This window comes from Dacryopinax primogenitus (genome assembly GCF_000292625.1).
Source record: "Dacryopinax primogenitus strain DJM-731 SS1 chromosome Unknown DACRYscaffold_6, whole genome shotgun sequence".
Lineage (NCBI taxonomy): Eukaryota > Fungi > Basidiomycota > Dacrymycetes > Dacrymycetales > Dacrymycetaceae > Dacryopinax > Dacryopinax primogenitus.
In genome coordinates this window covers 438,644-463,325 of record NW_024467203.1, presented here as the reverse complement: position 1 = coordinate 463,325, position 24,682 = coordinate 438,644, and the positions used below count along the sequence as shown (strand labels likewise).

General features: G+C 52.8%; 11 protein-coding genes across 11 annotated transcripts; 8 read left to right on the top strand and 3 right to left on the bottom strand.

Moving 5' to 3' along the window:
* Window positions 1–82: 82 nt before the first annotated feature.
* Window positions 83–1,055, top strand: DACRYDRAFT_106266 (NADP-binding protein; the record flags this gene model as incomplete). The annotated part of the gene is made up of 4 exons (XM_040768237.1): window positions 83–112; window positions 165–814; window positions 867–907; window positions 961–1,055. 4 exons carry the CDS (start codon window positions 83–85, stop codon window positions 1,053–1,055), a joined length of 816 nt encoding a protein of 271 aa, XP_040629985.1.
* Window positions 1,027–2,826, bottom strand: DACRYDRAFT_21414 (uncharacterized protein). Its single transcript, XM_040772385.1, has 4 exons — window positions 2,702–2,826; window positions 2,163–2,649; window positions 1,326–2,113; window positions 1,027–1,275 (listed from the first exon to the last, which is right to left on the bottom strand). Exons 1-4 carry the CDS (start codon window positions 2,762–2,764, stop codon window positions 1,192–1,194), a joined length of 1,422 nt encoding a protein of 473 aa, XP_040629984.1. The 5' UTR covers window positions 2,765–2,826; the 3' UTR covers window positions 1,027–1,191.
* Window positions 2,827–2,956: 130 nt separating this feature from the next.
* DACRYDRAFT_106264 (uncharacterized protein) lies at window positions 2,957–4,454 on the top strand (the record flags this gene model as incomplete). The annotated part of the gene is made up of 4 exons (XM_040768236.1): window positions 2,957–3,163; window positions 3,217–3,456; window positions 3,510–3,888; window positions 3,943–4,454. 4 exons carry the CDS (start codon window positions 2,957–2,959, stop codon window positions 4,452–4,454), a joined length of 1,338 nt encoding a protein of 445 aa, XP_040629983.1.
* DACRYDRAFT_21410 (Zinc/iron permease) lies at window positions 4,442–5,831 on the bottom strand. The gene is made up of 7 exons (XM_040772384.1): window positions 5,674–5,831; window positions 5,520–5,625; window positions 5,393–5,468; window positions 5,222–5,344; window positions 4,942–5,174; window positions 4,700–4,890; window positions 4,442–4,644 (listed from the first exon to the last, which is right to left on the bottom strand). Exons 2-7 carry the CDS (start codon window positions 5,608–5,610, stop codon window positions 4,465–4,467), a joined length of 894 nt encoding a protein of 297 aa, XP_040629982.1. The 5' UTR covers window positions 5,611–5,625; window positions 5,674–5,831; the 3' UTR covers window positions 4,442–4,464.
* Window positions 5,832–6,316: 485 nt separating this feature from the next.
* On the top strand, window positions 6,317–8,529 carry DACRYDRAFT_115347 (general substrate transporter; the record flags this gene model as incomplete). Its single annotated transcript, XM_040769986.1, has 11 exons — window positions 6,317–6,571; window positions 6,619–6,708; window positions 6,757–6,906; window positions 6,951–7,054; window positions 7,105–7,126; window positions 7,159–7,227; window positions 7,275–7,313; window positions 7,369–7,814; window positions 7,862–8,112; window positions 8,165–8,266; window positions 8,324–8,529. 11 exons carry the CDS (start codon window positions 6,317–6,319, stop codon window positions 8,527–8,529), a joined length of 1,734 nt encoding a protein of 577 aa, XP_040629981.1.
* Window positions 8,530–9,194: 665 nt separating this feature from the next.
* On the top strand, window positions 9,195–11,339 carry DACRYDRAFT_50673 (general substrate transporter; the record flags this gene model as incomplete). Its single annotated transcript, XM_040775001.1, has 9 exons — window positions 9,195–9,439; window positions 9,501–9,573; window positions 9,632–9,781; window positions 9,850–9,957; window positions 10,061–10,168; window positions 10,217–10,798; window positions 10,848–10,914; window positions 10,970–11,071; window positions 11,125–11,339. 9 exons carry the CDS (start codon window positions 9,195–9,197, stop codon window positions 11,337–11,339), a joined length of 1,650 nt encoding a protein of 549 aa, XP_040629980.1.
* A 475-nt stretch (window positions 11,340–11,814) lies between these two features.
* On the top strand, window positions 11,815–13,564 carry DACRYDRAFT_99472 (uncharacterized protein). The gene is made up of 3 exons (XM_040777592.1): window positions 11,815–13,016; window positions 13,070–13,170; window positions 13,219–13,564. Exons 1-3 carry the CDS (start codon window positions 11,841–11,843, stop codon window positions 13,418–13,420), a joined length of 1,479 nt encoding a protein of 492 aa, XP_040629979.1. The 5' UTR covers window positions 11,815–11,840; the 3' UTR covers window positions 13,421–13,564.
* Window positions 13,565–13,652: 88 nt separating this feature from the next.
* DACRYDRAFT_21409 (oxoglutarate dehydrogenase) lies at window positions 13,653–17,026 on the bottom strand. The gene is made up of 6 exons (XM_040772383.1): window positions 16,708–17,026; window positions 16,406–16,655; window positions 14,487–16,345; window positions 14,130–14,435; window positions 13,888–14,079; window positions 13,653–13,832 (listed from the first exon to the last, which is right to left on the bottom strand). The coding sequence occupies exons 1-6, from the start codon at window positions 16,933–16,935 to the stop codon at window positions 13,764–13,766; spliced, it is 2,904 nt and encodes a 967-aa protein (XP_040629978.1). The 5' UTR covers window positions 16,936–17,026; the 3' UTR covers window positions 13,653–13,763.
* A 355-nt stretch (window positions 17,027–17,381) lies between these two features.
* Window positions 17,382–18,741, top strand: DACRYDRAFT_21408 (uncharacterized protein). The gene is made up of 6 exons (XM_040772382.1): window positions 17,382–17,663; window positions 17,712–17,794; window positions 17,843–17,921; window positions 17,972–18,156; window positions 18,205–18,571; window positions 18,625–18,741. The coding sequence occupies exons 1-6, from the start codon at window positions 17,495–17,497 to the stop codon at window positions 18,669–18,671; spliced, it is 930 nt and encodes a 309-aa protein (XP_040629977.1). The 5' UTR covers window positions 17,382–17,494; the 3' UTR covers window positions 18,672–18,741.
* Window positions 18,742–19,082: 341 nt separating this feature from the next.
* Window positions 19,083–20,478, top strand: DACRYDRAFT_115343 (GAMM1 protein; the record flags this gene model as incomplete). The annotated part of the gene is made up of 9 exons (XM_040769985.1): window positions 19,083–19,097; window positions 19,147–19,234; window positions 19,283–19,454; window positions 19,501–19,588; window positions 19,637–19,789; window positions 19,836–20,009; window positions 20,059–20,213; window positions 20,267–20,352; window positions 20,404–20,478. The coding sequence occupies 9 exons, from the start codon at window positions 19,083–19,085 to the stop codon at window positions 20,457–20,459; spliced, it is 987 nt and encodes a 328-aa protein (XP_040629976.1). The 3' UTR covers window positions 20,460–20,478.
* A 419-nt stretch (window positions 20,479–20,897) lies between these two features.
* On the top strand, window positions 20,898–24,353 carry DACRYDRAFT_21407 (2-oxoglutarate dehydrogenase E1 component). Its single transcript, XM_040772381.1, has 4 exons — window positions 20,898–21,385; window positions 21,432–21,681; window positions 21,741–23,905; window positions 23,953–24,353. Exons 1-4 carry the CDS (start codon window positions 21,011–21,013, stop codon window positions 24,214–24,216), a joined length of 3,054 nt encoding a protein of 1,017 aa, XP_040629975.1. The 5' UTR covers window positions 20,898–21,010; the 3' UTR covers window positions 24,217–24,353.
* The last annotated feature ends 329 nt before the right edge of the window (window positions 24,354–24,682 follow it).

Below are 24,682 nucleotides of genomic sequence, written 5' to 3'. Positions count from 1 at the left end.
CTTGATAACATTCCGTTCCCGATCAAAACCTTGCAACACGATAACTCTCACCTCAACGTTAACCCTCACCTGCCAGCGCATCATGTCCAAAGTCGTCGTGCTCACTGGCGGTGTACGAGTGTTCATGAAGTTGCCTTGCTATTGCGATTGACCATGCGGAACAGAACAAGGGTATTGGCAAAGCGGTCGCTATGCTCCTCCTGAAGACCACCAAGCAACCGCTAACATTGTACCTTACTGCACGCCAACCAGGACTGGGCGCCGCTGCTATCGACGACATCAATTCTTCGGGCCTTCCCTCGACGTCTGGCTCTCATCTGGTCTTCCATCAATTGGACATCACAGATCAATCCTCTGTCGACACGCTGGCCGCTGATCTCAAAGCGAGCCATGGTCAGATCGACGTATTGATCAACAACGCCGGCATCGCAACAAAGGGCTCTCGCTTCGATTCCGAGGTGGTCAAGCAGACGCTCGATTGCAACTACTTCGGCACTCAGCGCATCTGTGATGCACTTATCCCACTGATCAAGCCAGAAGGCGGACGCCTCGTCTGTGTTAGCTCCTCTGCAGGGCTGCTCTCGAGCCTACCTAGCGCCTCCCTTCGCCCACAGTTCTCCGACTCGCATTTGACGCATCAACAGCTCGACCAGTTGATGAATAAATTTGCTGCGGATGTGGTTTCTGGTACATACCGGCACGAAGGATGGCCCCAGAATTCGTATGCAGTCAGCAAGGTCGGAATGACGGCTCTCACGAAAATATGTGCGAGGGAACATCCTGGCATGGTTATCAACGCTTGCTGCCCTGGATAGTACGTAAATACCTTGAGCAGAACTGGTGGTTGTTCCCTGACAAACACACAGCGTCAAGACTGACATGGCGCCGAATGGCTTCCTTACCCCCGGTATATCATTGCCGTCCAGATTGTCTACAACAAATTACTCATCCTTTGTGCAGAGGGAGGTTCATTTACCCCCACTTTGCTTGCGATTGGTGACATCGGTAACACGTCCGGCCTCTTCTGGAAGAATTGCTATTCAGTGACATGGTGAACTGGTACAGTCCCGACTTGTAACAGTAGAATATCAATGAAAACGTATGTGTTGTTGCCCTGGATATTACGGTTGGGATTGGATTTTGCCACTTAGTGGTAGGGGAGAAATATACAGCGGGTCTATTTTAGGGAGCTCAGTACATCATTGAGGACATGTCTGCGCGAATACGGTTGTAGTCGAACAGACCCTCAACACGGCCCACAGCAGCAAGCGCGAACTGTATCAAGAACGTCAGCAAGCTCCTTCATGTCTGACAGAGTCACTCACATCCTTGTCCCACAGGTATTTTTGAGCAACCCGCTGAATTTCGGAGGTGGTGACAGCATTTACGGCGTTCTCGAACTCCTTCGGTGTGTACCTCCTGCCGGTGGTGACGATTTGCCTTCCAATATCCTCTGCGATGGCGGTGGTGCCGTCAAGGCCCAGGAGCATGCTCGCCTTGAGCTGGCTCTTTGCCCTCTCCACCTCGGCATCCATTGGGCTCATGCTCATGCGGGTCCACTCCCTGAGCGTGAAGTGCACAAGATCATCGATCTGCATCAGATTCTCGGTGACCAGGTAGATACCCCAAAGGCCGGTGTCGGAGTAGGAGGTGGAGAAGGACATGAAAGAGTTGGCGAGGTTGTTTTCGGCGACAATCGTGCTGAGCTTCGAGCTGAGGAGAGGGGAGGCGCCGAGTGAACGGTCCCAGTTGCCGAAGATGGACTGCATGACCAACATGGGGAAGTAGTCATTGGAGCGCCAGCCAACACCTTCGACGGCGATAGCGAGGTTGCACGTTGGCATAGTGTCGTCGCGGATACGAACCTCAGATCCAACGAACGAAGTCTTCGGGTATGCTGTGCGACCCAATGGTGTACGGCGATCAGAGACAGGGAACTTGGAGAAGTGCTTGTTGGCGAGCTCCTTCATTTCGTCGTGTGAAACACCACCGGTTCCAACGAGAACCATGCGGTCCGAGGTGTAGTTGGTCTTGATGTAGTTCTCCAGATCACCTCGCTTGAGAGACAGGATATTCTCCCGTGGGCCGAGAATCGTACGACCAAGGGCTTGCTCTAGATAATTGATGAGCATATATGCGTAGAAACGGAGCACCAGACGTACTTTGGAAAGCAACCGAATGAAGATGGTCGAAGACAACCTCCTCATATTGCTTATCGACTTCCTCCTGCTCCCTCAAAATAACATCACGCTCGCGTTCGATTGCACCCTCCTCCAGCTTCGAGTTTTGCAGGATATCAGAGATGATCTCAACTGAGGTGCCCACATCCTTCTTGAAGCTCTTGGCGTAGTAGACAGTCTGCTCACGGCTGGTGTACGCATTCAGATGTGCACCAAGGTTCTCGACTTCGAGCTCGAGCCCGTGCTGCGAGCGCTTGTTCGTCCCCTTGAAAGCCATATGTTCGAGGAAGTGTGCGGCACCGTTGGTCTTGTCCGTCTCCGCACGCGACCCGGCATCAATCCAGACACCAACCGTAGCGGTCATGGCATTCGGGTGTGACTCGGTCGCAATGGTTAATCCATTTGGGAGAGTGGTGACTTCCGTGACTGGCGCACGTACGTCTACAGCAGCAGCAAACCGTCGAACGGCCTAATTTCCGTTAAGTCTCGGCGTCCTCATAGAGAGTACGGCCATGACTTACATTGGGAGTTACACCCTTCCGGATGAATCTCTTGAGAGAGGAGGAGAGAATTCGCGATGCCATACCTCCTCAGGCTAGGGGAACGAAGGCAGGAACGGAGGTGTTGGGGGCGCAGACAGAGAGGACGATGTCGTCGAGCGTTTGGTGAGGAAGACGACGGACCACGGAAGCAACGTAACCAATTTGGCATCCGATTGGTCCCGATTAGTCTTCCTCCAAAGGCGGCCTTCACATTGGCCAACTTTAACTTCATGCATGTTTGTTGAGCGGAAAGCTGAGCTCATCTTACCATCTGGATTCGATAATATTGAAAGCTACGCTGCTACCTTAGAGGAATATCTATCTTCTGAGCTTGTGCAATCTCTCTTGAACGGTCATCCTAATGAGATAGCAAAATCTGGTCCTCCCCTTGCATGGAATGAGTGGTGGAAATGGGCATCCTCCCTCAACTCCGGCGACATTGTACAGCTGTCCTGTAATCCAGATTCCGTAGGCATGCGTTTCCCCTTTTTTAGCCTCTCCATTTAACTGAAAGTATCAAGCTTGACTTGCCCGGCTCACTGTCGAAACTTCTGAGAGATGCTTCTCGTCTAGCTTTGCCGCGGGCCTCTGTACCCCATATTCCTCTCCCACGACCTCTACCTAAGGGACAGACCCCCAAGAAAGTCCACGAAGTGCGACACTTCAGCAAACTTATTGCTGAACTGTCTGCGGACATTGGTGTTGATAATATTGTCGATGTGGGCTCTGGACAGGTCTGTTTCCCACTTTGCGAGATCGGTTCCCGAGCTTAACAGCGTGCGGATAGGGCTATCTATCTCTGGAGCTTGCTTCCAAGCATGGATTGAACGTCCTCGCGCTAGATTTCTCTGAAGTCCAAACCAGCGGGTCAATTCACTGGGCTCAACAAGCGAAGGAGCAGAACTTGAAGCTCTCACACGTCACACATCATATCTCACAGGCCACCCTACCTGGCCTTGTCCAGAATTGGATCGATGGCAGACATCTCGCGCGATCGAACAGGAATGTCATCGTGATTGGTCTTCACGCATGTGGATCACTCACAGTGGAGGTGCTTCGAGCTTGCATGGACAACATGAAGCCGCAGGATGATGGTGCTGCTGATCATTGGAAGATCAAAGCGTGCGCGATTGTCGGATGTTGCTATAACATGCTCTCCGACCATGGTGAGTAGCATGAGCGCATCCTATAATTGGCCGCTGACAACACTGTGTGTTTAGACAAGCATGTCTCAAGACTGACAGCACCACCTTTACCATCCGACGCGTTCCAGTTAGCAGCTCAGCCATGGTTACCGCCTTCTCCTGCAGAACTCTCTCTCACCTTGAAGAAGATTACCTATCGCGCTCTTTTCGGTCGTCTTCTCTATGAAAAAGATATCGAGCTGCCGACCGACACTAGAGTCAGAAGGCTGAAGGACTCAGCCTATTCAAACTGGGGCACATATATCCAAGCCGCCTCAAGTAGAATGGGCGTTAGTCCTCAGCTTCTCGACATAAATTCAGTATGGACAGAAGAGATGCGGCAACTTTCCACAACAGTAAGCATGCTACACGTCCTTCGATCGAAGCTTGGACCAGTAATAGAGAGTTGGATACTACTTGACCGGTATGTCTGGCTCTGTGAGCAGCTAGAAGAACCTGGTTTAGCAAGCGTGGAGATGAAGTGGGTATTCGATAGCGGTATCAGTGCAAGGAGCGCGGTGTTCATCGTGAAAGTGTTACATTATTGAGTTGCGTGATCTAGTGCTTATGTCCAACAAGGGTGCTCATCACGAGTGGTGTGAGCATGCCAGTAACCAAGAGAGTCAGACGTGTTGATACACTCAGTTCTTCTGTCGGAGTTGCTTCCTCTACCTCTGGGGCATGGGAGTGTCCCGATACGTCCTGGATGACAGTTGCAACATATAGGAACGTCCCGCCCTGAGGAGTATTAGATGCTGAGAAGCTTGAAGCCCTCAAGAGATGATATGCTTACCGAGAAGAGCAGCGCGACTCCAGCCCACCACTGTAAGTTTGCAGCTGCATTCCCGAGTCCCCACACAACACCATACGTAACCAGGGCGCCTATTGGTGCTGCGGCGCTAAACGCAAATAGGTATTGCTTGATGCGTGGGCGAGGTTCGGAGTATGACAGTAGTGTCGTACAGAGACCGAGAGAGGCAGGAGCTGTAACAAGGGTCAAGACAAACACGTTCCGGCGCACTAGTGAACCCGTACCTTTATGGACCATAATCGCAAGGAACACTACCAGCTCCAGTCCAGAATTATCACCGAGCGAGCTTGATCCCAATGCGATCCCATCCGCGAATGAGTGAATGACCAAGGCAAGCGTGGCAGAGAATGCTTTTGAGTGAGACTCATGAGCGTGCTGGTGAAGTGTTCCACCAGGGCTTGCCATCTCATAGGTCGAAGAGCCGGAGTTCTTGGAATGGGAAGAGAGTTGCTCAACGCTAGGAGAAATGTTAATGCCGGCAAGACCGGAGATCAGGTCACGTACAAGAGCATAACGCTAAAGCCGAGCACAAGTGATACGGCGACCACGCGCCCGGGTTGGGAAAAGGGGTTCGAATCCGTTCTTTCTCCTGCTGCGGGCAACGAGCTGTAGAGTGTTTCGATGCCTCTATTGTTGGATTACGCATGCAACCATTGCGTCTGGGATCTGACTGACTCTGGTATGATCACGGCTAATGCCGCTCCAAGCAACAACCCCATACCGTACGTCGTCAGCATTTTGAGTCGAGAATCTTCGTCTTTGTATAGCCGAGGTTCACCATCAAGCAGTCCAAGAGACTCACGAGAGAAGGTCAAAGTCAAAGGCAATGATCCAACGGCGAACGATGTGACGCCCATCACGGCGCTCATGAGGAAGAGCGCTGTGAAGCCCATGGTAGGCTATGCGGGCTGTCCAGAGAGGTCGGTGTCAGGAGAAAGCAAGTACACACGCGTCACCTAGATGATATATAGCTCTAAACACGCGCGGAAGCGGTACACTTGACTGGGTGGGTACCCCAACGGGTGAATGATTCCTACACGTACCTCCTATTTCAAAATTCAGACCGCCGAAGGTAAACAGAGTTTGGACAGAGAGCAATCAGAGACTATATAAGCAAAGGTACAATGATCATGTCCTCGTTCCAGCTAATGATCAAGGTTGGTTGCTACGTGTCACGGTCGCGACTTAAATAAAATCACGCGCAAGCCACACGGGGTCGGAGCCGAGCACCCCGGATCATCCCGGGAACCGCATACACGCAGGATATTCTCGACCACTACCAAATCAGCTCGTCGTTCTAGTGTTACGTTGTCTACTACATATTCGCTTCTGTATATGCTATCTTTGCACTTAAACGCTCAATAAATCTTCGATCATCCATGCGCCCAGATGGTACACCTAGCTTCGTTATAGTGGAGGAGCCCAAGAACATGTTCTTCTTCGGTCATAAGTCTACCGGCGTAGATGCCGAACGAACATCATCTTTCATACGTTTAGAAGGAATGGCGCTATCGGTAGCTGTGGGGGACTTAGGAGACTATGGATTATGACAGCAAAGCCAAGCATATAAGGCGCTAGCATAATGGGGCTGTGAGCTTCATGAGCCCACCAAGGATGGGCGTCGAACAACAAACTGTCTCGCGGACTTTCTCCACTCTCGAGCGTCATGCAAAGTCGATATCTGACGATGAGGTGGATCAGCACAAACCCAGGCTGAGGGGATGGACACTGCATATTGTCTTGGCTTTCTGCGCTGGCGCTGGCTTCACTCTCTTTGGATATGATCAGGGGGTGATGTCTGCCTTGATCACGGCCAATCAATTCGATGCGATCTTCCCTCAGACTGTATCTCCGGTAACATCTCATTGTTGGAAGCGATTGGTGAGCTGAGAAGTATGCAGATCAATGATCCAACGGGTCAAGCAGCTACACTGCAATCACTCATGCTGGCTATCTACGAAATTGGCTGTCTTATCGGTGCCCTATCTAACGTATCTCGCTTCTTTCTCTTCGTGAACGAACACCGACATCTGTGACAGCTCTGGATCGGCGACAAACTTGGTCGACGCAAGACGATTGTTCTGGGTGGATGTATCATGATCATCGGTGCGACACTGCAAGCGACTGCGTTTTCTTACCCGCACATGCTGGTTGGAAGGATTGTCACTGGCATGGGTAATGGGTTGAATGTAGGTCATCATTATCCTGTAGAGGGTGGCTGACTATGCAACAGACTTCGACTGTGCCATCCTATCACGCTGAATGTGCGTCGCCAGAGCGACGTGGTCCGCTGATTATGGTTGAAGGCAGTCTCATCATATTCGGGCTTATGATATCGTAAGTCGTTCTTCACCATATTTTTATAAACATATCTAACCCGTCTACAGCTATGTCAGTACAATTGGGAAGGTGGTTATATCAAGGCTCACATAAGATGCTAGTGGGTAGACTTTGCGTGCTATTGGGCGACCGGTTCGCAAGCACAATGGAGAGTTCCGATTGCATTGCAGGTCAATCGTGTCTTCATGTTACAATTCATTGGTCTAACCTCACGAAGATCGTTATTGCTATGATGATGATGTGCGGTATCCCATTTGTGAGTAAAGCGTTTCCCCAAAGCATTTTTCAATGAGTGTCTGATTACCATCCAGCTTCCGGAGTCTCCACGGTGGCTCGTGAAACACGGTCGCAACGCCGAAGCACTAGCTGTCATCTCGGCCCTGGAAGACACAGATCGGCACAACCCACGCGTCGTACAGACCTATGCCGGCATCTGCGAAGCAGTCGAAGCCGAGTTGGAGGGGTCGAGCAAGGAGAAGCTTAGTCGGCTTTTCCAGGGCGGACCAACCCAGAATTTCAGGCGTACAATGCTCGGAATTGTGAACCAATGCTTCCAACAGATTACGGGGTGCAACTTAGTCATGTACGGTCATCGTCGTTGCGTTGAACTTAGGCTAAAGGAAGGATTTCACAGATATTATGCGACGTTACTTTTCCAGCGCCTTGGATTGAGCGACGTAAACTCTCGTATTGTTGCGGCGTGCAGCGGGACGGAGTACTGGCTGGCGTCGCTGATTCCCATCTTCATCATTGAGAGGTCAGTTTCATCCCATTCAGGGGAAATAATACTCATATTCCCACCAGAGTTGGTCGTCGCCGCCTCATGCTTCTCGGCGCAATCGGAATGGGGACCGCTATGGTCTTGCTGGCAATATTAGGCAGCATCAACACCCCCGCTGCCCAGATTGCGTCGACTGTGTTGTTGTTCGTGTACAATTCTTTTTTTGCGATCGGATGGCTCGGCATGACTTGGCTCTATCCCGCCGAAATCGTCGGCATATCTATTCGAGCACCGGCAAATGCGCTTAGTACGGCCAGTAACTGGACATTCAACTGTAAGTGTATCCTCGGTCGACTTCTGGCGCACCGCTCTGATCCGACGCACAGTCATGGTGGTGATGGTTACTGGTCCCTCTTTCGCTAACATCCAATGGAGAACGTATATCGTCTTCGCGGCGCTAAACGCATTGATTGTCCCATGCGTGTACTGTGAGCACGCAACCTGGTTCGTACACTGCCGAGCATCAGCTGACGTCAGGGTACAAGTCTTCTTCCCCGAGACCGCGGGCCGTTCTCTCGAGGATATGGACATCATCTTTGCGGTCGCGTACGCCGAGGGAGTGTCTCCGGTACAAGTTTCATTCAGAAAGGACCTGCCTGTGGCGGGATCCCCCGAGGCGGACGAGGTGTTAGGCTTGAAGAAGCGAGGGGAGAGCCCGGACGTCAGGGAGGATCGGGAGAAGGACCGATAAACGGTACCATGATACGTAAACAATCAGAGATAGAGTCCTCAGTTTTCAGAGATATTCTCTGACTCTATCTACGCGGCAAGTGTCAACCTATAATAGAATCGCAATTCGATCGCTGCGAACTCGAGTGAATTACGGAATTTGGAGTGACGCGTGTCCACGTGGACTTTTTCTGGTGGGAGCTGATTGCTTCGTCCCCTAAACGCGGCAAACACGGCAAACACGTCGGCCATCTCTCTCCAGCTTTCGGCGAGGTATCACACCATGTTCTCTTAGAAATATTTCTGAATGGAGCATACACCGGCCGCTAATTCTTATGGGAGCGACAATGTATATGGTAATGGGACACCGAAGCAGCGGTCGACTTCGCCGAAGTGGAGGAACCGATGTTGACGTCAGAAGCATCAGGACTCCCATGTCGGAAACCCAAACGAGGATATACTAGGCATCTTCTGCACCGGCGTTTCTACTGTTCAACTACTTCTTCTAGATGATGCTGCGTTCGCTATACTTCGCGAAAAACAGTATGTTGTGATGAGACTGGGTCTGAACAGTTATAAGACGAGTCAGCGTGCAACCCGTTGCCTTGCTAGTGTCCCGGCTTGTTCGCTTCGCTGCCCCTCATACGAGCTAAACTAGACGAAGCAACTGGACATATTCTTACTGGAATGGAACAACCACCGCTCACACGCACTGTTTCCGCCCTGGAAAGGCACACGAAGGAGTTCTCCGAAGGCGAGATTGAAGCGCTCAAACCCAAGATAAAGGGCTGGAAACTACATGCTTTGCTAGCTTTCTGTGCCGGCGCGGGATTCACTCTGTTCGGCTATGACCAGGGTGTCATGTCCGCTCTGATTACCGCCAATCAGTTCGAGGACATCTTTCCTGAGACCGTGTCGCCTGTTTGTCTTTTGTTTGACTTCTACTGGAGTAGGACGGAAGTTGACTCTGTCCCAGCCAGACGCTCCCACCAGCAATGCAGCAACACTGCAATCTCTATTGCTAGCCATCTACGAAATAGGCTGTCTCATCGGTGCACTCTCCAATGTACGTCTTCTTTGCAGAAGCATACCCGGTTTATTAATACTCCGGTCCTTCTATTTAGTTATGGGTCGGGGACAAGCTCGGTCGGCGGAGGACGATCGTCCTTGGCGGGTGTATCATGATCGTAGGCGCGATACTGCAAACGACAGCGTTCAGTTACCCACATATGATTGTCGCGCGTATCATTACCGGCATGGGGAATGGATTGAATGTGAGTACCCCTTTCCTAGCTTGTTGAGGTGGAGAACGTCGGGCTTCTGAGCTTACCCCGCGGGGTAGACCTCCACTGTGCCTTCCTATCATGCGGAATGCGCTTCTGCCGAAAGGAGAGGAGCAATGATTATGATAGAAGGCACACTTATCATCTTTGGGTTGATGATCTCGTACGTTCTCCAGTTCAATTGTTGTTTGCTCGTCTAATGCGAACACCAGATACGTACGTTCCGAAGCCAATGCTTGCGGCTTATATTCACACCCTCTATGGACGTAGTGGCTAGACTTCGCCTTCTTCTGGTTGTCCGGTTCGCAGGTGCAATGGCGCTTCCCCGTAGCTTTCCAGATTCTCATCGCAGTCGCCATGATGGGTGGTATTCCCTTCGTACGTGTCTATCTCGCTAGAGACTGGCCTACATCTAATCCTCTCCAGCTTCCCGAATCACCTCGCTGGCTGGTCAAACACGGCCGAAATGCCGAAGCGCTCGCCGTTATCTCCGCCCTGGAAGATACCGACCACCGAGACCATCGGGTACTCCAAACGTACGCTGGGATCTGCGAAGCGATAGAGGCCGAATCCGAAGGCGGTTCTGGAAAAGAGAAGCTCAGCGAGCTACTCCACGGCGGCCCTCAGCAGAATTTTCGACGCGCCACGCTGGGGATCGTCAACCAGTGTTTCCAGCAGATCTCGGGGATCAACCTCATCACGTATTATGCAACGCTGCTCTTCCAGCGACTGGGACTGAACGACGTCAATTCCCGGATCATAGCCGCCTGCAACGGGACGGAATACTTCTTTGCCAGCTTGATCGCGATATTCATCATTGAGCGTGTGGGAAGGAGGCGACTCATGCTCTTCGGCGCGGTCGGGCAGAGTTTGACAATGGTTCTCCTGGCCATTCTCGGTTCTATCGATAATCCCGCGACGCAAATCGTATCCGCAGCGCTGTTGTTTGTGTTTAACTCGATCTTCGCTGTCGGCTGGCTGGGGATGACATGGCTGTATCCCGCAGAGGTGAGTTCGCTCAGTTAAATAACAACCGCAACTCATCTCGTGTGAACAGATCGTAGGAATACGGATTCGTGCTCCTGCGAACGCGCTCAGCACAGCGAGCAACTGGATCTTCAACTGTGTGTACTATTGCGGGCCTCACTGGGGGACTGTTCTGACCAACTCCGCCCACAGTTATGGTAGTGATGGTTACTGGCCCGTCATTTGCCAACATCTCTTGGAGAACATACATTGTCTTCGCTGCGCTGAACGCGTTTATTGTCCCAGTAGTATACTGTACGTCTCCTTCCTACAATTCTTGTGTTTCTCTTTTAACCTTGCTTCCGCAGTTTACTTCCCTGAAACTGCGGGTCGATCCCTGGAAGACATGGACATCATCTTCGCTGTGGCTTACGCAGAGGGTGTCTCTCCAGTCAGAGTCTCTCTAAGGAAGAATCTGCCTATCGCCGGATCAGCGGAAGCGGACGAGGTACTGGGGTTGAAGCGTAGCAGAGAAGACCTCAAGGCGACCGAGGTGAAGCAAGAAGTGAGCAAAGTGGAGTAAAGGTATCTATCAAAGGATGTGTCGCTACCTAGAATGTAGGGCAGTTGTAGAACACTAAGAAAGAAACGGCGTGAACGCATTTCTCAAAAGTGCTTCTGTGTTGCGGATGCGCGGAAGTTGTGGATAGTAACAAATTAAACTTTCATCAACAATACTAACGGAAAGCAATCCCACTACCCCTCTGAGTCATCAAGATACCTAATATTAATATAACCAAAGGTAATGTTCTTCCATCCAGGTACTTGCGGAAATCTCGCTTTATGATCCGCCTCATGTTTGCCGCAAGCCTCGCTTCGACCCTAGGCAACCCTGTGCCCATTTCTATCAGCACCGCAATAGTTGCAGGAATATAACTATTATCCCTTCCATTTCACACGTACAGTGACAGCAACCACCATTGGGCTCAAAAAAATCTCTTCGAGGTCGAGGCCTTGTCATCACTTTGACGATTGAAGCCGAACGGACCAACTTAAACAGCACGCTGCAACTCGGTCTTCGTCCATGCCCCCCACCGGGGCCCCGCTCTCACTCCTACCACCATCCGCTGCTCTACATGCCCTTACCGTCGCACGCCGCGACGCCAACGTCTCTCTCGAGTACATTACCTCCCTGCAGTCCTCCATCCAGGTCCTGGAGGCACAAATCGCCGCTCTGGCACTGGAACGTGAGGGGTTAGGAGCACAGCTCTCCCTCGCTCAAGCGAGATATGCACCAATTGGTCGATTACCGAGCGAGCTACTTGCGACTATCTTCGGGTTCGCAGTAGGCACCGGACGAGCCAGCAGGGAGACGTTGTCGAGAGTAATACGGGTATGTCGACATTGGCGACGGGTTTCACTCGCTACCTCTTTCCTATGGACGACGGTCCTTGTCGACGCCGATTGCAATTGGGATTCCATTCGTTTGCACTTGCGCATGAGCAAGGGCTTGCCACTTGACGTGCTAATCCACTTTGACGACTTTCCCCGCTCGATCCCCCGCGATGCTATTGGCGAGGCGCTGCTGGATGCGATGGAGCTGCTCCAACCGATCATAACGCGGACACGCACATTTCGTCTATACGTCCTCACCGAGGCGCTGGCATATTCCGCGCTGCTCAAGGTACATCGAATGCCCGCTCCCATCCTTGAGCGACTCACTGTGCGTGTAGCGGAGGAGAGGAGTGACCTAGCGGACATACCTCCTCTATTTCGCCCATTCGCTGGCTCCACTCCGCGCTTGAGCTCGCTCAGCCTACAGAGCATCCGCTTTGGCGGCGCACTTCCCGTGACGGATAGCCTACGAAGCTTCTCCCTAGGCGGATACAGCGTGAACGAAGGCGTACCGATGTACCTGCTCCTTTCTGTCTTCCGAGATTGCCGTAAGCTCGAGTCCGTCCGACTCGAGTCTATGGCCGACGTACGGGAGCGACCTCCGAACTCAGGATCCATCCTCCTCCCCAAGCTCTCCCAGCTCGTCCTCGCATCGTGTGGGACCAACCGTGCACAATACCTTCTCCGAATCCTCATCCTTCCCCGGCTTGAACGGCTCGAGCTGGACAATCTCGGTGAGATCACTCAGGTGTTGAGGGACTTCGACATCAAAGCGGAACATTTGCCCCTTCGGCACATCCGAGTCGAGGCGTGTTTGTTCAATGAGCTCAGGCTCATGCACTTGTTTATGAAGTGGTCGGGCATCGTGCGTCCCTATTTCTCTATACGGAGCATAATCTTACAATTGCTTGGAATCAGGAGACGATCGAACTCATCGAGTGCGAGGACGTGTCAGACAACCTCCTACGTGGGCTATCCGAGCCCCCAGGAGCGGAGAAATGGATCCTTCCTCAGCTGAAGTACGTACGTTTCGTCTTGCCTTTGCGCTATTATTCACCCACTACCAGATACGTCTCCCTCGAAGGCTGCTCGAACATACACGATACCGAGCTTGTGCGATTTGTCTCCTCCCGGGTACAGGGACGAGATTCACACTCTGAGGTTCTGCCTTCACGCTTGCAGAGCGTAGACGTAGCAAAGCTCTCACTCAGCAAGGTGACACTTGCGTGGTTGGCAAACAGGGTGACCGTGGGGTTTCGATCCTCTTAGTTGCGAGGATCTATCTGATTGTGAGAAGGTGTACTTGTCCTGTTTTCCCTTTACCGTGTTGTTACAAAAGATTGATACCCCTCTCATGTGTACCACAAGGACTGTTATCAATACGTTGTTTGTGCCTGTTCTTCTATAGTTAAGCCATATCCCGGAATACATTGATCGCAGGGATATTTACCAGGATTTGGTCGTTGCCCACCGCATAGCAGACACAGCTAATAATGAGATAGTTATATGATATTTGGCACATTCCTTCCTATGTATTTATACACATTGCGTATTTTTCCACACCGGGAAATAATTCAAGACAGTGGAATTCGCCATACTTGCACATTGTTGCCTACTCCGTATTCTCGCGAGGGCCAAACGCTTGGTTCAGATACGATTCGGTTTCTTTCTTGTGGACACCCTGCGAAGAAATTGAGTCCTAATGTTTCGAGAGATATAACCAGAAGGCAACTTACCTTGCTACCCGTCGCGACGGACGAGTAGGGTGTGCGTCCTCCGTACTGGATGACCTTGCCCTTATGATGCTCGGTTGCCTTTCCAGCCGTCCTTAGACGTGGTGCCACATATGTGAACGCACCGTTGTTAAACGGCTCTTCCTGGAGCCACTGTAGCTCGGCGTTGGGATACTTATCCAAGTGAGGCGTGAGCTAGGAAGCAGTTAGCAGAGCCAGCAACTGGAAATAAGGATCATGCTAACCAGGTCATAAGGGAAGGGGGATAACTGCTCCACACGGCTGATCGCGATGTCTTTAATTCCGCGATCTTCTCTCTCCTTAAGCAGCTGGTAGTAGATCTGACCAGTGCACAAGATGTGCTTCCTGATTTCCTCCGGTGGCACAAGGCTGTCCGGATGGGGGTCAGGGATGTACCTCTGGAATTGCGTGTTGCCAGTCATTTCTTCCAACTTTGAACGTGCCATAGGGTGACGAAGGAGAGATTTGGAAAAGAATAAAATGAAAGGCTTGCGGAAGTCGCGGTAGATCTGTCGTCTCAGGACATGGAACTATGGAATGGTTGATGTTAGTAAGCCTCCGAATATATCGGAAGGACGTACGAGGTTAGCGGGGGTCGTAGGATACACAATCTGGATGTTGCAATCCTGATGCTGTCGTGAAAGTTTTTCTTCCGAGGGGTAGATGTTCGGTTGATCATCACAGAGTTGCAAGAATCGCTCCATACGACCGCTGGAATGCTCCGGACCTTGGCCATCGAAACCGTGAGGAAGACTCATAACGAGACCTGTACGCTGCGCCCACTTGCGCTCCCCAGCAGCGATGTACTGATCGATGATGACCTGTGCACCATTGGCGAAGTCACCAAACTGTGCTTCCCAGATCGACAGAGCATCGGGAGAGACGAGTGAGTAACCGAGCTCAAAGCCAAGCGCACCGTATTCCGACAAACTGGAATTGGCAACGACGAAGGCGGCCTGATCACCGCCAAGGTTGTTCAGCGGAACGTATTGCTGCTCGGTCTGTTGGTCGTGGATCACCGCATGTCTCTGGGAGAACGTCCCACGCTCGACATCTTGGCCAGTAAGCCGTACATGAATCTTCTCGAGCGCTAGCGTTCCGAATGCGAGAGCCTCTGCAGTGGGCCAGTCGATACCTTCGCCGGCTTCAATAGCTTTGCCACGAGTCTGCAAGATTCGAGCCAGATTACGATGTGGGTTGAATCCCTCAGGCCAGGAGGAGATAACTTTGCCGATATGCTTGAGGATGTCGATCTCAACGCCCGTCTCGGACTGTGGTAAGACCTTCTCCGCCAGTTCTTTGGGAGAGGGGAATCCCTGCCAGGGGGAAGAGAGCCACTCCCGGGACGAGGGTTTGTACTGCTCGCTCGCGGCTGCGCCCTTTTCAAGCATTCCCCATACCCATTTCTTGTGCTCTTCGATGTCCTTCTCAGCGAAGCTCTTGTTTGCAATCAGCTGCTTGGTGTACTGCGTTAGCACGGTTGGCTGCTTCTCGATCGCTTTGTACATCCTAGGTTGCGTGAAACTAGGCTGGTCTGTTTCGTTATGCCCATAGCGGCGATAGCACACAAGATCGATGACGACGTCCTTCTTCCATTTCGCACGCCAGTCAGCCGCAAGCTGGGCAACAAAATTGACAGCCTCGACGTTGTCCGCATTCACATGGAAAATAGGCGCGTCGATGGTCTTGGCAATATCAGACGGGTACGGGGTAGATCGCGAGAATCGGGGATCGGTTGTGAATCCAATCTGGTTGTTAACGATAAGGTGGATCGTCCCGCCTGTGCTGAAGTTCGGCAGGTCGTGGAAGCCGATAGTCTCATATACGACGCCCTGGCCCGCAAAGGCCGCATCGCCGTGCATGAGCACACCCAGAGCCGTTTCGTGTTCGTTCTCGTCGTTGGCTATGTGCTGAAGAGCACGTGTCTTGCCCAGCACGACAGGGTTCTCGGATTCGAGATGTGATGGGTTAGCGACGAGCGAGAGGGAGACTTTCTTCCCCGAGGGAGTAGGACGGACGTAGTTGGCCCCAAGATGATACTTGACATCTCCGCCAGCGTCATCGTCTGGCGACACATCCCCAGAGAACTCGTGCAAGATCGCTTCGAGCGGCTTTCGGATAACGTTCGCGAGGACATTCAACCGCCCACGATGGGGCATGCCGATGACCACGTCCTTAACACCATGTTCTACCGAACGGTCCACGAGAGTCTTCATTCCCGGAATGAGGGACTCACACCCTTCGAGTCCGAACCGTTTCTCGTTCGGGTACTTGGATGCCATGAACTGCTCGAACGACTCGGACCAGATCAGCCGGTCGAGGATCATTCGTTTTTCGTCGGTCGTATAGTCCCAGATGACGGGGAGCTCGACTCGCTCTCGGATCCAGTCACATTCTTCTTTCGAGGGGATATGCACGTATTGGAAGCCAATGGGTCCGCCTATTGCCCGATATCTCAGCTCGTGGTCATCCTCCAGCTCGAAAAGAGAAGCGGACGTACAATATATGCTCTTGAGATTATCGATTATCTCACGAATAGTCATCGTACTCCTTCCTCCTGTTGCAAATCTCGGAAGAAGACTAGGCCCCAGATGGATCACCTTGTCAAGATCCCGCTCCGACCAGCCATAGTGCTCAATCGTCAGCTCAACAGGGATGGCGTCGTCCAGGTCTGCGTCGTTTATCCCGAGCGGGTCGAGGTTGGCAATATGGTGGCCCCGGACTTGATATGCACGGACGAGCAGTTGTACCTGATGTGACCGGTCAAAATATGAGTCAGGAGGGAATAGGAACACAACGCACCTTCAAATGGTCCGACACCTCCGTCCCTCCAGAGAAATGTAGACTAGGCACTCCTCCAGCTAGGGGCATCACCTGAGGCTCTGTCTCCCCCTCCCCTTCCTCACGTACAAGGTCCGATCCCGATGCTGAAGGCCTCGTCCGAGCAGGCTTGGGCTCCTTGTGCCCCGAGAAGTACACATCCCATGACGGGTGGACAGACTTGGGGTCCTCCTTCCACCGAGTGTACATTTCATGCACGTAGTAAGCATTGTCCCCTGATAAAAGGAGGTCGTGTGTTTTATCAGAGGAGGAGGTTGCATAGTGCCTCTGTACCTGGCGAGGGAGGGAGACCACAGAAGGGGGAAGACGACGTAGTGCCCTGCGCGGGCGTAACCGGGAGAGCATGGTGAGGGGTGAAAAAGAGTAACCAGCTCGAATTCTGCAGACGATGACGGGATCGCTGCTCGTCGTCGTCGTCGACCTCTGCTCGCTGTCAGATGTTCTTCGCCAATGGACAAAGGGCCTGTCGAAAGTAACCGTGTTTGGTTCTGCCCCACGACCTACAACGTGACCGTCATTGCTTCCCTTGGCACGTGGTCAGACCCCGGTCACTGCACCTTCCATTTCAGGAAGGTACGGCAGCAAAAGAAACAAAGCATCGTCAGCCTCGGCATCTCTTCTGTTCACCGGCTTACCTGTCCCCTCACACCTGGTTCGTAGTACCCTGCTAGCTAGGTGCTAAGGCAGGCGTACCAAAACTCCACTGGCTTTCAACCGTTTCCGCAAGTCCGAGCCTATACAGCGCAAAATGGACCAACAACCCAGAGACGCCTTCACAAGATGGGCAAAGCAGTTGCAGAAACAGGGCGGAGGCCGGCGTGGCTTCCCCAATCCTGGGAGGGGAACGATGTTGGGAGCTGGAGGGATGGTTGCCCTCGTTGTTGGAGGGATCGCACTGAGCCAGAGCTTGTTCAATGGTGGGTCCGTTCCTAGCGGTGGGTGTACAGCTGTCTGATGGAAGCTAGTTGATGGTGGTCATCGTGCTATCAAGTATTCTCGGTTATATGGTATCAAGGATCAAATATATCCTGAAGGCACACATTTCCTCGTATGTACAGAAGCTGTCTTTCGGGTTCTCAAAGCTCACATCTTCCAGATGCCTTGGTTTGAGCGGGTGCACATCTTCGACGTCCGTGCAAAGCCACGGAACATCTCCTCCCTCACGGGTACAAAAGGTTAGAGCTCACCCCGCCCTCCCATGCCTGCTGTTCTAAGTCTATTGCAGATCTCCAGATGGTCAACATCACCTGTCGTGTGCTCTCTAGGCCAAATGTGACCAGCCTTCCCCAAATTTGGCGTGAGCTCGGGCCAGACTACGACGAGCGCGTGTTACCGAGTATCGTAAACGAGGTGTTGAAGAGCGTGCTCGCGCAGTTCACAGCCAGCCAGATCATCACGAGTCGTGAACATGTGCGTCTGCATCCCCCTTCCCCATCAGCTGTCTGATTGCCCCCGCAGGTGTCCAGGCTCGTACGCGACAACCTTACGAACCGTGCGGCCAAGTTCAACCTTGTCCTGGATGACGTGTCCATCACACACGTCGCCTTCTCCCCCGAGTTCACCCATGCGGTAGAAGCGAAGCAAATTGCGCAACAGACCGCGCTCAGGGCGGCGTTCTTGGTCGACCAAGCTATCCAGGAGAAGGAGGGTATCATCGTCAAGGCGTCTGGAGAGGCACGCGCAGCGGAACTGATTGGCGAAGCGGTACGGACGAACAAGGGTTTCCTAGAGCTGAGGAGACTTGAGGCGGCCAGGGATATTGCGACTATCTTAGCTACCAGCGGCAATAAGGTCATGTTGGACTCCCAGGGGCTGCTGTTGAATGGTGAGCTCTTTTCTCCGAGGAAATAGTTGAGCGATGCTGATGTGCGGTTGTAGTGACCGCTGACGCAAAAGATCTGCTGAACACGGCGGCGAAGAAGTAAAAGTAGCTTTAGGGCGGGCGGATTGTACCTTCATAGGCAGGGATTCATGAGGCTGCACATCACTATTCAGAAACAAAACTTGCCAAAGGTGTTTGGTCAATGTTTTTGAGTGAGGGAGGCGGGTGGTTGGGTTTCAGCGACAAACGACAGAGCAGAATCAGTCGAATGTCTGTCCATGTCTGAAAGAGACCGACAGATCTTCAGCGAAACTTTTGCTACTCGTATTAAGCCGTTGTCCGTGACTCTCTGAGGAGAATGCATGGACAAAAAACGCTCAACGCAATCACAGCGGAAGTCCCGCGACGGGCGCTATAATTGTCCTGAATGTTTCGACGCGTCCACCATATCACAGTCCTCAACCAACGACCACTCGCCCCATCTTCCTCTCTTAACTCTATACGCAAACTAACGATGGCAGTGGCGAAAGTAAGCTGACCAGGTATACAGATGGACAAGCAGGCTGAAAGGGTTGCAGGCTATTGGCACTCACGACGGGACGTTTCATTGCGACGAGGCGCTAGCCGTCTACCTCCTCCGCCAGCTGCCAACGTACGCAAATGCCTGTAAGTCCATTCTCCCTCCTCCCACATCGAGCTCAAACTCTTCCACAGCCCTGACCCGCACACGCGAGCCCGCCAAGCTCGACTCGTGTGATATCGTCGTTGACGTCGGGTCGGTCTACGACCCCTCGAAGCAGCGGTACGACCATCACCAGCGGGGGTTTACGGAGGTGTTTGGGCATGGATATGTTACGAAGCTGTCTAGCGCTGGGCTGGTCTATAAGTGCGTCATGTGCCGTGTGGCTCGGCGGTTTCTTATACGGGACTAGGCACTTTGGGAAGGAGCTTGTCGCTTTGAGGATCAAGAAGCCTGTGGAGGACCCGATAGTGGAGCTCTTGTGGTTGAAGTTGTACAAGGTGCGTAGAATATCTTTCTGTTGTCTCACCTGGTTTACCGTATTGCAGGAGTTCATCGAGGCTGTTGATGCGAACGACAACGGTATCAACCAATACCCAACTGATATCGAGGCCCGCTACAGGCTCAACACGTCCCTCTCCTCTCGTGTTAGCTATCTGAACCCAGCATGGAACGAGCCTGCCACTTCAGATATATCCGATGTTCGTCGTTCCCCTGCCAACGTTTCGGTCATTGACTGTCAGGCAGGCTCAGTTCCTGAAAGCGTCCGAGCTGACTGGAAAGGAGTTTTATGAACGGTTGGACTACTATGCTAAGGCTTGGCTGCCGGCTAGGGATATTATCGAGAGGGCTATGGAGTCCCGAAAGGATGTAGATCCGAGTGGCCGGATCTTAGTGTTTGAGACTTTCTGCCCTTGGAAGGTATGCTGATTCGCCCCAAACTCGACTATGCCTACTTATCCATCTTCAGGAGCACCTGTTCGAATTGGAGAACGAAATGGGAATCCCGGAAGCGGAAAACACGCTCTATGTGCTCTATCCTGATACATCGTCACACACCTGGCGCATTCAAGCTGTTGGTGTATCACCAAATAGCTTTGCGAGCCGGAAAGCACTGCCGGAGCCGTAAGTATCCCTGAATATCCAGTCTCATGGCTGATCGCTGACCTCTGTGCTAGGTGGAGAGGGGTACGCGATGACGACCTGTCGACGTTGTCCGGTATCCCAGGCTGCACATTTGTTCATGCGTCGGGCTTCATAGGAGGTGTGCTGTCATCCTGCCACATGATCGCATATATCTGATCAACCACTTCAGGCAACAAGACCAAGGAGGGAGCGATGGAGATGGCCAGGCAAGCACTCAAGTTCTGATCAATGCACTGTACAACGGAAATACAATACCTGTGATCTCATTGCACACGGAATGACCTGTGTCTGGTCCATGTGAGATCGGCTGTCCAGGAAGTCGGCAGGTTCGGCAAACTCCTTCGGTGCATCCCCGCAATCTTCAGAACTTACTCAGCGTGCGGTACGAGTCATGCGAATTTCTGATAGTTGAGTGTGTGTAACCCTTGATAAAAATGGGCTTAGCCAAGGGGATATTATTCTGCGGATGTGGGGAGAAAGAATAAGCCGGGTAAATCCGGATAGTAAGTGAAGGTATCAGGCACAAAATTGCCTTGCGGAAAAGTGACGTCGACCGCGGATATAAACACGGAGGCAAAACACGCTCTCATGCAACGAGAAAGGAGAGAACGGGCATAGCATTCACGCACTGAGGGGCCGGATCGGGTCGCTATCCTCAGCTCTGTTCTGGCGCATACACACCGTCGGCCGTCGTCGACCTCGCTTTAAAGGCAGCCAGCAAGCGTGATCATCACTGCTTGCTGCTGCTCTCCTTTTCTCTTTCTCACACCACCACCATGCTCGCTCGTCAACTGGGGAGGCGCGCCGTCCGAAAGGGCGTGCGTTCTTCCCTCGTACGCTCCTTCACCAGCACCGCAGGTCGCAGCCTCGCTACCCCCTCTGCTGCCCCTCCCTCACCCAACGACCCTTTTGCGAACGGTACAAATGCCTACTACGCAGAGGAGATGTACCGCCATTGGAAGCAGGACCCGAAGAGCGTCCACATCTCTTGGGATATCTACTTCTCCGGCATGGACAAGGGGTTACCCTCTGAGCAAGCGTTCCAGCCTCCCCCTCGGCCAGGTGCTGAAGAGGAAGAGCTGAAGCTGGAGGGGCCTTCTCCTCCGACTCTTAGTTTGGGTGGTGGCACACAGGTATCGGACCATTTGAAGGTGAGCCGCATATATCCCACCATGCGCATGCCGTAACCGGCTACAGGTCCAACTCCTCGTTCGTGCATATCAAGTACGTGGCCACCATATTGCCAACCTCGACCCGCTAGGCGTCATGGATGCCGATCTTGACACGTCTGTTCCTGCGGAACTGACGATCAGCCATTACGGCTGGACGGAGGCCGACCTAGATCGCGAAATCAGCCTGGGTCCCGGCATTCTCCCCCGCTTCGCGGTTGGAGGGAGAAACTCGATGACCATCCGGGAGATTATCGATGTGTTGAAGGGGATATACTGTGAGTTTGTTTGTTTTTTGCGGAGAAAACAATGAGGTGCTTATATGCGGGGTTGAAAGGTGGCGCGGTTGGCTTTCAATACATTCACATGCCATCACGTGAGGAGTGCGACTGGATTCGCGAACGCATCGAAATTCCCAAACCATGGGACTACAACGTCGATGAGAAGCGCATGATCCTCGACCGCCTGATGTGGTCCGAGTCATTCGAGAAGTTCATCGCATCAAAATATCCCAACGAGAAGCGTTTCGGCCTCGAGGGCTGCGAGTCCCTGATCCCGTGTATGAAAGCCCTTATTGACCGCTCCGTTGATCATGGTGTCAAGAACATCGTCATGGGTATGCCCCATCGTGGTCGTCTTAACGTGCTGGCGAACGTGATTCGCAAGCCTATCGAGGCTATTTTGCACGAGTTCTCCGGTGATGTCGCCGCTGATGACTCTGCTGGTGGTGATGTCAAGTACCATCTGGGTGCCAACTACGTCCGCCCAACACCATCAGGAAAGAAGGTTGCACTTTCTCTGGTCGCAAACCCGTCCCATCTCGAGTCTGAGGACCCCGTTGTTCTTGGCAAGACTCGTGCTCTGCAGCACTTCGATGACGACGAGGTCTCGCACAACACTGCCATGGGTCTCATCCTCCACGGTGATGCTGCCTTTGCCGGTCAAGGTGTGGTGTACGAAACGATGGGCATGCACTCCTTGCCTAACTACGGCACCGGCGGGACGGTCCACGTTATCGTCAACAACCAGATCGGGTTCACCACTGACCCGCGTTTCGCTCGCTCTACCCCCTACCCCTCCGACATTGCCAAGTCTATCGACGCGCCTATCTTCCACGTGAACGGCGACAACGTCGAGGCGGTCACGTTTGTTGCCCAACTCGCGGCTGACTGGCGTGCAAAGTACAAAAAGGACGTCGTCATTGACGTTGTCTGCTACCGTCGATATGGTCATAACGAGACTGATCAGCCAAGCTTCACCCAACCAAGGATGTACCAGGCCATCGAGAAGCAGCCCACCACCTTGACGCAGTACACAAAGTCCCTGATCGACGAGAGCACTTTCTCAGAGAAGGACATCGACGAGCACAAGAAGTGGGTATGGGGAATGCTCGAGAAGGCTGCCGCTGCCGCGGAACATTATAAGCCTTCTCCCAAGGAGTGGCTGTCTTCTGCCTGGAATGGCTTCCCATCGCCGAAGGAGCTGGCGGAGAAGAACCTCCCACAGAGCGAGACCGGTGTCTCTGAAGATATCCTAAAGCGCATTGGTCAGACTATCTCCTCCACCCCCAAGGGCTTCCACCCGCACCGTAACCTAGCACGTATCCTTGCTACTCGTGGCAAGACGGTAGAAGAGGGCAAGAACATCGACTGGCCCACTGCTGAGGCTCTTGCCTTCGGTTCCCTGGCTCTGGAGAAAGTTCATGTCCGCCTTTCGGGCCAGGATGTCGAACGTGGGACGTTCTCCCAACGCCATGCTGTCATTCACGACCAGGAAACCGAACAGCAGTATATTCCCCTGAACCACCTCGGCTCCGATCAGGCCATGTTCAAGGTCTGCAACTCTCATCTGTCTGAGTACGGTGTCCTCGGCTTCGAGCTCGGTTACTCGCTCGTCTCCCCTGACTGTCTCACCATCTGGGAAGCACAGTTCGGTGACTTTGCCAACGGCGCCCAAGTCATCATCGACCAGTATCTTGCTGCCGGTGAGCGCAAGTGGGCACAGCGCTCCGGTCTCGTTATGAGCCTGCCCCACGGCTTCGATGGTCAGGGCCCGGAGCACTCTAGCGGTCGCCTCGAGCGTTTCCTCCAGTTGTGCGACGACAACCCATACATCTACCCATCAGAGGAGAGCATCTCTCGCCAGCACCAGGACTGCAACTTGCAGATCGTCTACCCCTCTACTCCCGCCAACTGCTTCCACGTTCTCCGCCGGCAGACACATCGGGACTTCCGCAAGCCGCTGATATTCTTCTGGTCAAAGTCTCTCCTGCGCCATCCTATGGCCCGTTCAAGTCTGGACGAGATGACGGATGACACCCAGTTCCAGCGGTACATCCCCGACCCTCATCCTGAGAGCCTGGCCCCGCCAGAGGAAATCAAGAAGCATATCCTTTGCACTGGCCAGATCTACTATCAGCTTCTGAAGGAGCGTGAGGATCGTGGAATCAAGGATGTCGCGATCAGCAGAGTTGAGCAGCTTGCACCCTTCCCTTATGATCTCGTACGCAAACAACCTCTTGAAGTAGCGTATGCTAATACATGACCTAGCTTACCCCTCACCTCGACAAGTACCCCAATGCTGAACTACAGTGGCTGCAGGAGGAGCCGCTGAACAACGGCGCCTGGACGCACGTTGCTCCTCGCCTGAGGACCGCTTGCTCCAAGACAGAACATCACCAGGGCAAGGACATCGCCTACGGTGGTCGCCCACCTTACAGCTCGGTCGCCACTGGCTCCAAGTCCGTGCACAAGAAGGAGACCCAGAACTACCTCAACCAGGCTTTCGGCGAGGACACGGCCGTTGCGCACTGATTTCCAGAGTTGGACACGGAGGGGAAGGCAAAAGTAACATGACTGTTTCGTGCAAGAGCTCTATTTTCTTCGCATCATAATCTTCTCCTCTAATCCCATTCTTGTATTGAAATAACCGCAATACATCACGATCATCACAACCTGCCTGAGGCAACGTGACCATGAGAATGCCTGTTCCGCGTTGCTTGCCCTGGAGGCACTCATGCCAAGACCGTTTTATTTACGGGTTAGAGTTGCACTCGCACAGACAAGGTTGACAGGATGACTCCTCCGAGTGCTGCAGACCCTACCATCGTGACTGTTTCACTGACGGTTGCTTTAGATCCTACCAGGAGGGGGCTTTCAGAATGCATAAATACGTGGGCTGATGCCCCTTCTGCAAGGCAGCGTCTGAACAAACGCCTCCACTTGGGTCTGAACGAGCTGCTGCACTTCGACCTCTTCTACACCTTCACACAATTTGCAA